This window comes from Manis javanica, chromosome 6 (assembly GCF_040802235.1).
Source record: "Manis javanica isolate MJ-LG chromosome 6, MJ_LKY, whole genome shotgun sequence".
NCBI lineage: Eukaryota > Metazoa > Chordata > Mammalia > Pholidota > Manidae > Manis > Manis javanica.
This window is the reverse complement of record NC_133161.1, coordinates 145,026,780-145,041,654: the sequence shown is the minus strand read 5'-3', so window position 1 is coordinate 145,041,654 and position 14,875 is coordinate 145,026,780. Positions and strand designations below refer to the sequence as shown.

The window sequence follows — 14,875 nt, the reverse complement described above, 5'->3', positions numbered from 1 at the left end:
CGTGAAGATAGCAGGGCATCTGGTCATGGTAAGCACGCAGCCAGCAGCAGTTGTCATTAAGCCCTCAGTCTGCCAGTGGAAAGTGGATCGGGCTCACATTCAGAGCTGGGTACTGGCTGGGCAGGGAAGAGAGAGACAGTGCAGGGGGATTCTACAGGGGGGGGCTTACTCCTGTGTTGCGGAGCTCTCTGTGTGATGGAAGAACTGGGACACATACGAAGACCTGAGATGTGGGTATTGGAGCCAGCCAGTGGTCCTGGCAAGGGCATTACGTGGCTTCCATCCTTAGCCCTGGTTTGGCTGAGTCATAAAACGGGGATTTGGCCTGTTCTGGAGCTCCACGTGTTGTGATTATCTGCTCCTGATCTCAGCCAGACCACCGCAGGGGGACAGCGCAGGGACAGGTGTGTGTGCGCGCATGTGTGCGTGTGCCAGTGGGGAGGAGAGCGAGGAGCAGGCTCTTGTTAAGGAGGGGTTTGGAAGGCTTCAGGGAGGAAAACTGGGAGATGGCCAGGCTGTCACAGGCCCGAGGCTGAGGCTAGCGTGTCCGTGCACACATGCGTGCATAGGCGGTTTGTCTGGAGTGAGTGGGTGGGAAGTGAGGGCGGTGAGATCAGGAGAGGACCGTCAGAAAGTGGGGAGTTGGGGGTTTGGTGGCTACTTGAGTTTGGTGGAACGTGGGGAACGCTGGACCTCGCCCTGAATCCAGATCCCTTCTCTCCTGGCACTGCTCTGCTTTGGAAGTGCACCCACCCTGGATGTGAGGCAGGCGAGAGGAAGGAAGGACGCCAGCATTCCCCCAGCACGCGGGTGTGCGGGGGGCTCCCTCGGGTTGCCTCATGCTGGCCTTAGGGTGGTCTGACGAGGCCAGCACTCTCATTCCCGTTTTATGCACAAGGAAATGAGGGCTCTGAGAAGCTACCTATTTGCCCCAAACCTCCCAGTATATAAACTTCAGATCGTATTGGAATCTAGACCTGCCTGGCCCTGAAGCCCCTGTTCCTTTCGCTGTCCTGCGTGGGGCCTGGGGCCGGCCCTTCCCAGCCTCTCCGTCTTTCCTTCTGGAGAGAACGTGGCAGGGAGCTAGGTCCATTGCACCGTGGTGCTGGTAGGCCTCAGCTCCAGGGAGTTCTGGAGGGGTCGGCAATACTGGACCCCTGCCCCCTCCGCCCCCACTCACCCTGGCTCCTAGGAGGCTGGTGCCCAGCTGCTGGGCCACAGAGGTCACACCCGTGCCCACACTCCTCCTCACGGGCCTTGCTGGTTTTCATCTCCTGGCTCCCAGTGCCCTGCCCACCCCAGGCTCCGTCTGTCCCAGTGCCCCCACGCTCTCCTGTCCACTCTGGTTCGGAGCACTGGTTTTGAAGTCCAGAAGATCTGGTTCTAATCCGAGCTCTACCACTTACTAGCCAAGACCCCTTAGCTTCTAAATACGTGTTTTTATCAGTAAAATGGGCATAAAGGCACCTGCCTCATAAGAGGTTAGATGAGGTAACAAACGCAAAAAGAGCCTTTAGCAGAGCTCTTGGGTCCTAGCAGGTGCTCAGCGGCCTGCTGTGAGGGTCACCACCCGGTCTGCTTCAGTCTGCTTGGGCTGACCCCAGATTCAGGACAGCTCCCTTCTTCCCTCTCTCCTCTTCATATCTTGCTGTTAAGGGTAGTAGTTTAAGCCGACCACTTTCAGGAAGCCCTCCTGGAATTAACCCAGCCCACTCTCCCCCAGCCCCCATCCTTTTCTCTCATTTAGTATCTTTTCATTTCTTTATAGCACATGATTGTTGAGCCAGGCACTGTGCTGGGCCCTACTGGGGATCTGGAGAAAGGAAAAACACTTTGAAATCTGACAGCCTGGGCAGGGTGATGGTGGTGGAGACATATATCCACAAGTGAAAGTAACGCAAGGCAAATGGTGATACGGAATAACTTGAGCACAGGGGAAGGAGCAGAGTAATTGAGTGGTAACCAAGGAAAACATGCAGGCGAGAAGACAGCATTTGGTTTTGCCTTGGAGGACAAGTAAGCTCTTAGTGGGTGGAGAAGGCAGGGCCAGCTGGCCTGAGCACAGGAGGAGTGTAAGAGAGGCCTGAGCACCTGCAGCTGCCCGGCTGAGGGCAGCAGGGCCGGGCTGAGAGGCCCCGGGGGCGCAGGCCGGCGGGTAGGCCCTGCCCCGAGAGCCCTCGACTGCCCGCTTCGTCCTGGGAGTAATGAGCAGCCCCTGAAAGACTGTGATAAGAGGAGCGATGGAACCTTACTTGTGGATTAAAAAAAATTATTCAAGTGATATGTATTATTTTTAGAAAGATTAGAAAATGCAGATAAGCAAGCAAAAACAGACCTCAGAGGCCGTTTAGGAAGATGTCTGTGGCAATGTGGATTGGATGTGGAAGTGGGAGGCTAGTGAGTGGACTTCAGGCTGGGCAAGCAGAGGGCCTGGATTTGAGTGGTGGCAGCTGGGATGGGATGGGATGGGGGCAGGAGGCAGGTGGAGACCTGTTCGGTATCTCCAGGATTCCGGGCATGTTGACTGCAGGAGAGGAGGAGAAGCAGATTTAGGGACTTAGGTTCTGCCTGGTGGCACAGGGGCCCCTGGTTGAGGGGAGGGTGAGAGAGAGGGCTGACCATCGGGGTGAGCTGAGGCCAAGCAGAACTGGTTGATGCCCTTCATCCAAGCCCAGGGTCTCTGGAAGGAGAGACAGCCAAGCCTCACCTTGGGCTCAGCACTGTCTCCCCAAGGCCTGACTGAACATCCCCTTCTCTTTCAGGAGCGCCTGGCGGTCCTGGACAGTCAGGCCGGGCAGATCCGGGCCCAGGCTGTGCAAGAATCGGAGCGCTTGGCCCGTGACAAGAATGCGTCCCTGCAGCTGCTGCAGAAGGTGGCGGCTGTCAGGCTGGGATGGGGGATTAGGGCAAGGGAGGGCAGGGAGCGTGGGAATCAGCGCAGAAGGGTTGCCAGCTGCGCGGGACCCCCTCACTTGGCCTCCCCCCTTGGGTCACTCCCTCCCTGATGCTCTGCCACTTTGGGCCTGCAGGAGAAGGAAAAACTGGCCGTGTTGGAAAGAAGATACTCCTCGCTCACAGGGGGCAGGCCTTTCCCGAAGACTACACCAACGCTCAGAGAGGTAGCTGAGGTAGCGCGGGTGGGTCAGCCCCAGCTTCAGGCCCAGCCATCTCCTGGGAGGCACCGCGCTGACCTGCGGCACCTTCACTCCAGCGGCTGAGGTTGAATGTGGGGACCTTTCCCTGAACTGGAGAGATTTGAGTAGGAGATGACCCTGAGGTCTGGGACTGGACCCTCTGTGGCTACCAGCCCCTGCTTTTCCGTTACCTTTCTGGCTCCTGGGAGTCCACTGATCTCACCATTTTGGGTGACTGAATTCATCTGGGGGATTCAGGGTGCAGGGGTGGGTAGCTCAGAGGTTTGGTGAGGGCCAGAGCTTGGCGTAAGAATCTAGGGGTCCTGATCTTGTAGCTTCCTGGGCTTCAGAACAGATCTAGGGTCTTGGCTCAGAAGCAGGCACCGAGGCTCCGTAACCCATTCCGCCCTGAGTGTGCCTGCCTGGTGTGCCCAGCTAGCACATGCCCAGCTTCCCACGCTCTTTCTTTCCTCTCTGCCTGGCCCAAGCAGTCAGGCCTTGGGTAGGGCGGCTGGGCTGAGTGTGGGGGTGAGGCCCCTCACCACCTACCCTCTCTGTAGGTGGAACTGCTCATCTCCGAGTCCTCAGAGGTGGGGCTGGTGCCTGTGACTCGGGGCCCACTCCCAGGGCCTCCTCAGTCTGGGGCCTCCTCTGTCCCCTTAGCCCCACCTGCCTCTACTCAGCTCTGCCCCAAAGCACAAGAGGTAATCACAGCGAACTGCTTGTCCCACTGTGCCTACTGCCTGTCCACCCGCTTGCTGAGCCTCTGCCCATAGCTTCTCCCAGGGGTGCATCTGAAGGGCGTGTGGCAATAATCCTTTGGCCAGAGTTTTCAAGAGTTTGCGTGAGTGTGCTGTCCTGCATACCATAGAGGACCTGGGCAGCCCATGCAAAATCAGCACCAATTTATGTATTAATTTGCATGTGTTCTGCATGCCATGCATCAGTCCCACAGCACCCTGGGTGCTCCGGCTTATTTTCCTTCTCTGTGACCCCCGGAGGACAGCCTCTGGAGCTAGGCCGGGATGCTCTCCCCCTGGATAGGGCAGGCTTAGCACCCTGTGCTTTGATTCAGCATGCATTTTGGATGCCTACCATGCCTCCAATACCTAAATAAGCATTCTAGAGGTGTGCTCCAGGACTATGATATCCCTGTCTTCCCAGCGCACAACCTAATGTGATAGCATCTTTCCAAGTATTAAGCCTTGGGCAGCGGGCACATTTTTCTGCCTGGGCTTTTAGCAGCTCTGTTAAAGTCTCTTTCTCAGATCTCATCTTGCTCAGACCCTGGTGGTATCTCCACCCGCACCCCTTGCAGCTCCTGCCCTGGCAGAAGGGGTGCAGGGAAACCCTTGGGATGGTGTGACTGGTGCTTTGTGCCGTGTGTGTGCCCCACTGGGGATGCCCAAGGTGGTGAGGACCGAAGCGTTCTCTGGGAGGTGGGTCCTGATTTTTGGTGGACTCCTGGAAGGCCCTCCCTAGGCTTCTCCTGTCCCCAGCTCAGGGCAAACCCAGGGATGGACCATCAGAGTCTGCTTGACACAGGGCCAGGGCAGCCTCAGAAGTGGAGCTGAGAAGATCGTTATGGCAACCAGTTCTCCCCCACCTTTCTAGCCCTTCCCTCCCTCACAGCCATCTCTAACCACAGTGGGCGGCTGAGCTCCTCCCCCCACCTTCCCCACCTCCCAGCCCTGGATTTTGTATTGAACGGAGTGGTGGCCCTCTGGCATGGAGTGTGGGTGTCAGTGCGTGGTTGAGCCCTGCTAACCTGTTCTCTGCCCGTTTCTCCTCCTCCCACCGGGCACCCTAGGAGTATGTGAGCCTGGCAGAGGCTGTCCAGCTGTGTTCTCGCTTGGACCCCTATGCTTCTGCCACTTCCCCCAGCGTGCTCGCCCAGCCCCTGCCTGACAGTGAGGTACCAGCCGCCGAGTGAGCCCACCCGAGCCCAAGGACCTCCTTGTGGGTGTCCTAGATTGCCCCTCAGGCCTGGGTTGGGGTTGGGGTAAAAGTAGGATCTGTCTTCAGCCGTGAGGGAGAAGGTCAGGTGGCTGAAGGGGGTGTTGGGAGCGGCTGTCTCTCCCCCAGGGCCTTGGAACTTTCTTTAGCTCCTGATGGTTCCAGAAGGGCAGGCCTGCTCCAGCATGAGGGCCCTGGGGGTATCTGGTGCCGAGAGGACTCCGGCTTCCGGGGCTTGGCAAGCCTGTCCGCTCTGTGCTTCCCCCCATCACCCTGCCCTTGCCTATGGGCCAGGCCCTCTCTTGGGTTCCAGTCCAGTTAACATCTCATGTTCCCTCCCACGTCCGGCCTTCCCCCAAGTACTTGACGCTTGAGCAGCTAAAGGCGATGTGGGGCGCCTCACCCACGCCCACAGCCCCTGCACCCGGCCTGCCTGCCTGGGCCTCTGCCTCCCAAGACCTGGTTCCCACCACCTGCCTTCCTCCCGTGCTGCCCTCTTCCTCCTCCTTCGCTTCTGTCACGGCTTCACCCAAGGTTGGTGGTCTGTGTGTTCCTGGCACTCGTGGGGCTCCGTGTGTGTGGGTTTGGGCCTCTGCTCATCCTGCTCTGAGCTCCAGGCCCACCCCGGGGGACTGCTCAGTGCCCGTGGGCTCCGGCCGGCAGCGCCATAGGCATAGCGCGTGTCTGTGGTCTGGGGTTTGTGCATTTCTCTCTGCCCTTAGCACATTCGCAGCAACTGTTTTCTCACTGTTTTTCTCTTCTCTTCATGCTCTCCTTCCTTCCTTCCTCCCTTTACGTTCCTGCGTGTTTTCCTGACAATGGCCCCCTCCTCTACCCTTCCTCCGTCCTCCCCCTGCTGTGTCCTGTCCCTGTCCCCGTACCCCTCCAGATGGAGAAGCTGCTGCTCCCTGCTGTAGACTTAGAGCAGTGGTACCAGGAGCTGATGGCCGGGCTGGGCACTGGCCGCACTGCGGCCTCCCCTCGCTCCTCCCCCCCGCCTCTGCCCGCCAAAGCTTCCCGCCAGCTGCAGGTAACCCCTCCTTCACTGCCACCCCCCCCAGTCCCTGCTCCTGTCTTCTCGGAGGACCGCCTGCCGGTTCATCAGCCGTACAGAGTGACCTCAGATGGAGGGGGCCAGTCCCGTCAGGGCAACAGTGGGCCTCAGAGCTTGAGAGGAGCACAGGGCTCCTCACAGGCAGGCATCCTGGCACTTGGGCAGCTGGAGGGCAGCCTCCTGAGTCCAAGGGTGACACGATTGACTGTCCAGAGGAAGGGGCTTTGAGAGCAGTTGTCAGGCTGGGACCGGTCTGGTGCCTCATGCTGGGCTGGACTGTGGCTCTGCTCTGTCCTTGGTGGCCATCAACCCTAGAGCATCTCACTCAGTCTGGGGACCTGACGCTCTTGAGCCTCTTACATCTGGAACTAGTGTGTCCTGGGAGAGCGGCCGGCATTTTGCTCTCCTGGTCTCCGCAGGGGTGGACTTGGAGGCAGGACAAAGGGGGGAAAAGACCTTGAAGTGACAGCCCTGAGGACGTGCCCCAGCCTCTGTTGCCCTGCAGGACAGCCACTCTATTGAGCCTGCAGCGAGCTGCGGACTGTGGGGGGGCGGGGGGCGGAGGAGTCGGAGGGCCTTCCCCCCGGGCTGCACTCCCCTGAGCTGCGGTGGTGGCTGAGACCCCACCATTCAAGAGTCACTCCCGGAGGGAAGGGCTTGCACTTCTAAGACTGATGTCAGCTCACAGTGTTCCCTTGGGGAGGGGTTTGATTTGTACAACACGTGCAGCAACTCTGCTCTGTGCCCAGCTGGTTAGAGATGTTTACATGCTTCGGTTAATTTAATCATCGCCACAGTTAAATCCCCTTTACAGATCAAATGCTGGGCCCAGAGGAGATAAATAATCTCAAGGCCACACGACTAGAAAGTAGCCAGGCCTACATCAAGAGCCAGGTTCCCGACTCCAATGACCATGTTCCCCAAACATGAGCGCTGTGAAGAGCTTGGCAATCATTTAGTCTAGCCCTACCCTTCCTTTTGCAGATAAGGAAGCCAAGGCCTAGAGTGGGGAGGTGCATGGCCCAAGGTCACACAGCCTTAGTGGCAGAGTTGGGGCCAGAGGGAGCCCCTGCCTCCAGCCGGTCTCCTGTACGACTCTGTGGGACTGGTGCTAGCTTCTCTCGTGGGTCGATTTATAAGGTCCTTCCTTAAGGTACGGGGTCGGACCAGGGATTGGCCCAAGGAGGACCAGCCTAGAAAGGAGGCTTGGCCGCTGCTAATAACACCTGCAGTCGGGCTGGCCCTCTTGCTGGCAGCTAGAGGGAGAGGCCTCAGTGGCCTGGTGCCAGGGCAGTGCCTTGGACCACAGCTGCCTGGGTGCCGTGAGGGTGGTAGCCCGGGGGGGCCAGAGTTCACCAGGCAGCATCACCTCTTCCCAGGTTTACCGCTCCAAGGTGGACGGTGAAGCCTCCAGCCCCCTGCCGCGGACCCGCAGCGGCCCCCTCCCGTCTTCCTCTGGCTCTTCCTCCCAGCTCAGCGTGGCTACCTTGGGCCGTAGCCCCTCCCCGAAGGTCTGAGGACAGTGGGTGGGCTGTGTGTGCCAGGGTGGTGGTAGGGGGATGAAGCCGGCCACGCTGGGGAGGGCCGGAGCCACCCAGGAGAGCCTCGTTGGGGGAGGGGGTCTTCCGAGCCTCAAGTCCCAGCGCCGTGTCTCCCCGCAGAGCGCTCTCCTCGCCCAGAACGGCACGGGCAGCCTTCCTCGCAACCTGGCAGCCACACTGCAGGACATCGAAGCCAAGCGCCAACTGGCCCTGCAGCAGAAGGGTGAGTGGCTGTAGTAGCAACCCCCCTGCTCTCCCGGGGGCCCTGGGTATCTGCCAACCCCCCGCCCCAGCCCGCACACATCTCATCCATGCCTGCACCTTTCAACAGGGTGTTCTTCCTTTAACTAGGATCGAGGCAAGAACAGACAGTGTTTAGGTTAGATACCTGCAGAACAGCCTCCTGGTTATTTCTCAGAAGATTCAGGGCAGGGGACTAGGGGTGTGGGGGGCTGTGAGATCTTTCCTAGAGAGCCCAGCAAATAAGGGAAATGCTTGTGGACCTGATGTGGGGCTAGACCTTGCCCTGTCTGGAGGCAGGGGGATGGAGTGGATGACGTCCAGAAACAGTGCTCTAAGATACTGGCTCTGGGGACCTGGGAGTCCTGGTTGCTTGTGTGCATTTTGGTTGTCTTGAAAGCCCATGTCTGTGCCTCTCTTTCCTCTCATCCCCTCTGTGTCTCTCTGCCCTACCCTCTGCCTGGGGGCCCCTCACACCAGTCGAGTCGCTTCCTGCCGAGCCCCTCCCAGCCGACGACCCAGCAGGTAGAGCGTCGGCCACTGAGGGCATCGCTTTGGCCAGGCAGCCCCTGCCTGGGCATCTGCATGATGCATTGCGCCCAGGTTTCCACCGCCTGCAGGCAGGCTTCCAGGCTGAGTGGGCCCAGGTGTCCGGCGGGCCTCACCCCTTGAGCGGAGCACCCCCGCTCCAGCTGTGCTCTGCTTGTCTCCCTTCTGTGCGGTGGCCGTCGCTCTTGCTTCTGCACAGCAGCTGGCCCTGCACTGACCCCTGGGGTGCTCATGGACCTCTCCCTTCTCCCTTCCCCAGCAGGCAGGGTGGGTGCATGTGTCCCACCCAGCTATTCAGGCCTTGGTTGTGAGCTGGAGCCGCCTGGCCGTCACGCTGCCAGGCATCGCCTGGGCAGGCTCAGTGCCCTGTGGGGCCCCGGGAGCAGAAGCAGCGCTGAAGCCAGACTGCGGGCTGTGGCCAGTTGTACAGGCGACTGAAGCATTGGCGGGGCAGTCAGACCTGGAGCTGTGGGGGCTTCAGGGAAGCTGGTGGGGGGAGAGCGTGCCCTGTGTAAACCTCTCCCTGCTCGCCTCTTCCCTCTGTCTGTGATGTGGCCAGGGTCCTCCCCGGGTGAGCAGGGTGCCCACTGTGATCCCCACCTGTCCCTCCTGCAGGGCAGCAGGTGATCGAGGAGCAGCGGAGGCGGCTGGCCGAGCTAAAGCAGAAAGCAGCAGCCGAGGCTCAGTGCCAGTGGGATGCCCTGCATGGGGTGGCCCCCTTTCCGGCAGGCCCCTCGGGCTTCCCCCCACTCATGCACCACTCCATCCTGCACCACCTGCCAGCTGGGCGGGAGCGTGGGGAGGAGGGCGATCACGCCTATGACACCCTGAGCCTGGAGAGCTCCGACAGCATGGAGACCAGCATCTCCACGGGGGCCAACTCGGCCTGCTCCCCGGACAACATGTCCAGGTACTTGAGCCGTGCCCCGCCTGGCGGGGCCCGCTCTGCCCTCCCAACACCTGGGCCCGCCACCTCTGCCAGATGCCTCCTCGGTGATTCGAGCACCCGCTCTTCCCCTCCCCTCCCCAGTGCAAGCGGCCTGGATTTGGGGAAGATGGAGGAGATGGAGAAGATGCTGAAAGAAGCTCGTGCCGAGAGGAGCCGGCTCATGGAGTCCAGGGTGGGTCAGGCCGTGGGGCCTGCACTGCCCTCCGCCTGCCAAGGGCCTGTGCTCCTCCACATGGTGCCTCAAGGAAGAAAGTGTGTCAAAAGTTGGTGTGCCTCCAGGGGCGATAGGGTGGCTTGGTGAGATTACAGGTCTCACAAGTCCGGAGAGGAGGAGGCCGAACAGTAACCACTGTCCGACCATGAGCTTCCTGGAGGGGCCCTTCCAGTCCTGTGCGTTTACTTCGGTGGAGGTGTTGGCCACCGTGGGGATCTTCATTCCTGCCTGCCTGAGTGGCAGGTCATTCCTCTTGAGGTTGGTTAGGAAGAGTGGAAACAGAATGGAGAGGAAGGGACAGAAGACAGATCGATGTCCAAGCCAGAGCTAAGGTGCGGGCTGGGGGCCCCTGGGGAGTGGTGGGGGCTGAGGGAAGTCCTGTCCCCATCGTGTGGCCCTGGAGCGGGGACACAGTGAAGAGGGGCCAGCAGTTTACCCTGGGCACAACCAGGCTGAGGAAGCCCCTTCCTGGGAGGAAGTTAGGTAAAGGACCCGCATGAGCTGTCTGTCTCCTGTCCGGGCTCCCTGCATCTCTTGAGATGAGAGGCAGACCTGGATGAGAGGCCAGCCGGACAGAAGGCCTCAGTCTCATTCACATCAGAGGAGGGCAGATTTACAAGCATCTTTTGGCAAATAGGGAGAAACGAGGTCCTGTTAAATTTTGAGCTGAGCAGAAACAGCAAATGAGAGTTAATGGTGTAAAGGTCACTATTGTTGATTAAGACATAAAACATCACAGACTTGCTCCGTATGCAAAGATTTATTTGATGATTTAAAAAATCTTCTAGTAATGGCTTTTGTAAGTATATTTTTTCCCCTAAAATCTGAAGTTCAACTACAAATGTTTCTAACTTGGTTTCCAAGGGCCTTAGAGATGAGGGAAGGACAACTGGATGTTTGCTGTCAAAAAAAGTTTAGATAATAATCCATGTTCTAGGAATTCAGATAAAAATTATAAGAGCCTCTTATTTATTAAGCGCTTCCTTCCTGCCAGAGTCAGTGATGGGCATTTGCATACAGGATCTCATTTAACTTTAACCACAATCCCAGGGGTGGGTGCTCTTGGCCCCATTTTGCAGAGGAGGCGGCTGGGGCTTAGGGAACCCGAATGATCCTGTCAGGGTCGCAGAGCTCATACTGGCAGCAGAGCCAGGGTTTGAGCCAGAACAGTCTCACTTTAAGGCACGTACCCTCACCAGCCAGGCCCTTGTGGAGGGTGGGTTTTGAGGATGGCGTGAGGCTCCTCCTGGGCCGCCCTCGGGGGTGGCTGCCTCGGGAGAGGTGGTTGGGTGGGGGGAAGGGGACAGCGGCGGGCACTGACCCCTTGCTTTGGGAGCAGGAGCGAGAGATGGAGCTTCGGCGGCAGGCCCTGGACGAAGAGCGGAGGAGGCGGGAGCAGGTGGAACGGAGGCTGCAGAGCGAGAGCGCCAGAAGGCAGCAGCTGGTGGAGAAGGAAGTCAAGATGCGGGAGAAACAGTTTTCCCAGGTGAGGGGGTGGGGCGGTGCCCTGGGCGGGGGCGGGATCTCCCAGGGTGTCCCTGCTGCCCTGTGCAACCTCTTCTACCCCAGAGGAGACTGCTGTTGGCTCAGCACAGACTTCTACCTGGGACTCGTCAGCCCCAAAGAATGGGGACCCAGTGGGGCTTGATCAAGGCTGTACATGTATGTGTGTGTGTGAGTATGTTGGGAGTAGGTGACTTGTGTGGACAAGGCAGGCCACCCTGTGACATCCAGCATCTGAGAAGGTCTGGGCAGGCCTCCCAAAGATGGGTGCTGAGAGTCGAGAGCCAGGGTGGCCCCCCTTGGCTGCTCTCAGAGGTCTTCTCTCTGCTTCTCGAGTCTGTGCCTCCCTCTCCCACTCCCTGATGCCCTCCTACACCTGGCCTCCTCCAGCTCGGCCCCAGGCCCCACCGCAAGCAACAGGTGACTCACCCCGGCCTTGGGTTCACATGTACTAGTTTCTCCTTGGGAAGGAATCCCTGCTTGTACAAAGCCAGCTCTGGGCTTTCTCCTTACACGGGAGGTGAGCAGAACAGTTGCTGGTAGAGGGAGAAAGCCTGCTGGGCAGGGAAATCTACCCATGTCTCTGGCCCCAGATCCCTGTTACTGAGAGACCCTGTGGGACTCAGACACGCGGTCCATCCTGCTGGGTCTCCACAAGGCCTCCCAGGTGGGGTCCTGGACCTGATTTCCTACAATGCAACATCAATTCTAAGGGGTAGGCTGCCGGGATTGGGTTTGAGAATAAGAAATAATCAGAAACTCTGTTTCACCTCTGTACTTAGAACCCTGGTCATATGCCCAACTCCCTTTTTCTGCTTCCGCCCCCTGGGGACTGTTCGGGACTCTCTCCTCTAGGCCCTGCCCTGGGGCTCAGGCATTGTGGTGGGGCCACCAGTGCCTGGGTGGGAGGTGGGTGGAGGAAACACATCTTTGGGGGGTTTTCTTCTTTAAAAAAGAATGTTGTGGGTTTTTTTTTTCTTTAAATATTTTGAGATAGTTCCTTTCCTTGCCATTCTACTACTCTTCCCAAAAAGGAAGTGTAGGAAAATATTCCAGTTGGCTGAGAATTCTGGTTAGTACCAGAATGCTTGGGGCAGAGCAGACCTTCGTGATGATGTAGTTCAAAGCCTCTGTTTTAAAGGAAACTGAGTCCCAGAGAGGGAGTGTGGCCCATGGGAAGTCAAAGGCCAGATTTCATACTGGGCTTTCTTTCCGGAATATGTTCATATCTGGCCTCTTGTTTTATTCCTGTCAGCCCAGGAGGGAGGGGAGGGGCAGGGACAAGACAAGGATGGCTGTGTCCTGGTCAGAGGTGGAGAAACTGAGGCATAGAGCCACTCACCAGTTTGCCGGGGCCTAGGCAGAGTCAGCAGAGACACGTGAGGTCTCTCTTTTGCCACAAGCCCTGTGAAACCAGAATCGCAGCCGTGAGGTGAGGTGGGGTGGGGGGGTGATGGCAGGCTGTCGGGGTCTCAGGGCCGCAGGCAGAGGGAGCGAGAGAGGAAGAGGGGGAACTCTGCTGGACCTGCGCTCTGCTCCCAGGCACGACCCCTGACCCGCTACCTGCCAATCCGGAAGGAGGACTTTGACCTGAAGACCCACATCGAGTCATCAGGCCATGGTGTCGATACCTGTCTGCATGTGGTGCTCAGCAGCAAGGTACAAGGCATGTGTGGCCTCGGGGTGCTGGGGAGGGAACCTCATGGTCAGAGACACATCCTGGGTCTTCAGAAGAGTGACTTCAGTTCCTGCCCTAACACCGGAGGTCTCCGTCCCAGGACCTGGTGTGCTGGCCTGAAGGGGCGTTGGGGACAGCCCCCATGAGTACGGGCATAGGCGGTGCCACTTGCATTGCTGCTCAGGGAAGAAAGGTTTAGGGGCTGCAGGCCTGGGTCCTTCCTCACACCTACTTCCCGCCAGGTCTGCCGCGGCTACTTGGTCAAGATGGGAGGCAAGATCAAATCATGGAAGAAGCGCTGGTTTGTCTTTGACCGGCTCAAGCGCACCCTCTCCTACTATGTGGGTGAGTTCCCATGAGGCTGGCCCAGAGCCAGGACCCTGGGCTGGCACCTGGACAGCTGGTCTTCTGGAACGAGGCCAAGCTTCCAAGTTGGTGAGGCCAGGGGCTTAGGCTGGGTCTTGCCCACTGTCCCTGTAATGGTACCTGGTTCAGAGGGTACCTGTTTCACCTCCATTTATTTGTTCATTCATTTACTCATGCATTTGTTCAGCACCATTTCTGAGCGTCTGATAAATCTAAGCTCTGGTGATAAGCTCTCTCCCTTGGAGCTTGTTGTCAGGGAGGCAGACACTGAACACAGAATTAACACAAAGCATGGTGGGTGCACCCAGAGACTGTGGGTGCACAGAGTCCTGTGGATTCCTTCAAAGACTCCAGGACAGCAGCTGAGCGGTGCCAAGGAGCTCTCGGGACTGCCTGTCCTGCCCCCTCAGCTCGCTCCCCCAGCCTCCAGCTTAGCGGCCCATCCCTGGGTTCCCTGTGGAGGCTCCGCTTGGAGCGTGCTGTGCCATACTGTGCCATGGTCAGGAGAGGCTAAGGGGTGCTGTGGACACAGCCAATTCTACCCGTGGCTCAAAACCACCACGTCTTCCTTCTTACTGCCGACGCGTGTCTATGCGCACTGTGGGTTGGGGGGGGGCTTGGCTCTGCCCCAGTGCTCCCTTTCTTCAGAGCACCCCTTTCTGGGACGTCGGTGGTCACGGTGGCAGAGGGTAAGGAGAAGCCTAACGGGGCCTTGCACTGGTGTGAAATGCCCCGGCTGGGGTCTGCCCACAAGTCGCTAGTGGGGCTGCTTAGCCGGTCATCCAGCCCCACCCACCTGCAAAGCTGGGAAGGACAGTCCTTCTCAGAGCCTGGAAGGAAAGGGTTGGGGGGTTTGGTGCTGGAGATACTGTGCCTGCAGCGCCCTGCTTCCCTTGCAGCCCTTTACCCCCAGCTAAGTGCTACCCGCTCCCAGAAGCCTCCCCTGACCACCTGGGCCCCGGGGGTGGGGAGGCAGAGCCCCAAGTGTGCCCATGTTTGCACCTGGGCTGGGAAGGGATTTCGCTGGGACTGGGACTAGCAGGCTTGAGAGGAGCTGCATTTCAGGCATATTAAGGTTTAAGTGCTCCTGGGACATCTAGGTTTAGGAGAGAGGTCAGGATTAGAGGCAGAGTGGAAGTCAGTCTGTTGGAATAATAATGGTGATGATAATGATGTGATAGCGGATCATACTTAGGGGATGCTTGTATGAACCAGATGCTCTGCTAAGCATTCTGTGTGCATCATTTCATTTAATCTTCATTAATAATCTTGTGAGGGAAGCACTATTTTTACACCTTTTTTACAGAGGAGGAGAAAAGGGCTCAGAGAGGTTAAGTCCATTGCCCAAGGCTTCACAGCAGCTAAAAGGCAGAGCTAAGACTGAACCTGGCAATCACACTTCAGGGCAGAGCAAAGGAAGAGAGCTGCACCCTGGAGCAAGCCTCCCCTTGTAGGGAAGGGGAAGAAGGGCCAGCAAAGGGAGATGGGACAGGAGGCGGGAAGCCACAGGCCAGATGCTGGCTAGCGCTTGGCATACGTGACCTTCCTTAATGTCTGTGAGACAAAGGGGAACCAGGTTCCGATGGGAGTGGAAATGGGGCAGGAAGCCAGCAAACAAGCAGAGGGTGTCACTGTGCAGATGGTTGCTACGGAAAGGCCAGGAACAATGTGGACCCAAAGGCCATTTGATT

The 14,875-nt window shown here is 58.4% G+C and overlaps 1 protein-coding gene across 50 annotated transcripts in view; it reads left to right on the top strand.

Moving 5' to 3' along the window:
* The window catches only part of PHLDB1 (pleckstrin homology like domain family B member 1), a 43,591-nt gene that overhangs the window by 24,182 nt on the left and 4,534 nt on the right, over positions 1-14,875 (top strand). For 12 of the 50 annotated variants that reach the window (XM_073239689.1, XM_073239668.1, XM_073239658.1 and 9 more), the window contains 14 exons: positions 2,763-2,873; positions 3,030-3,128; positions 3,695-3,838; positions 4,945-5,049; positions 5,451-5,624; positions 5,980-6,120; positions 7,524-7,655; positions 7,806-7,908; positions 8,406-8,450; positions 9,090-9,384; positions 9,505-9,595; positions 10,977-11,123; positions 12,617-12,799; positions 13,061-13,163. In XM_073239689.1, the coding sequence (XP_073095790.1) occupies positions 2,763-2,873; positions 3,030-3,128; positions 3,695-3,838; positions 4,945-5,049; positions 5,451-5,624; positions 5,980-6,120; positions 7,524-7,655; positions 7,806-7,908; positions 8,406-8,450; positions 9,090-9,384; positions 9,505-9,595; positions 10,977-11,123; positions 12,617-12,799; positions 13,061-13,163 (1,873 nt within the window). Of the gene's footprint in view, positions 1-2,762; positions 2,874-3,029; positions 3,129-3,694; positions 3,839-4,944; positions 5,050-5,450; positions 5,625-5,979; positions 6,121-7,523; positions 7,656-7,805; positions 7,909-8,405; positions 8,451-9,089; positions 9,385-9,504; positions 9,596-10,976; positions 11,124-12,616; positions 12,807-13,060; positions 13,164-14,875 lie in introns of all 50 variants that reach the window. The other 38 variants (XM_017642625.3, XM_017642639.3, XM_017642618.3 and 35 more) reach the window with 28 other exon arrangements.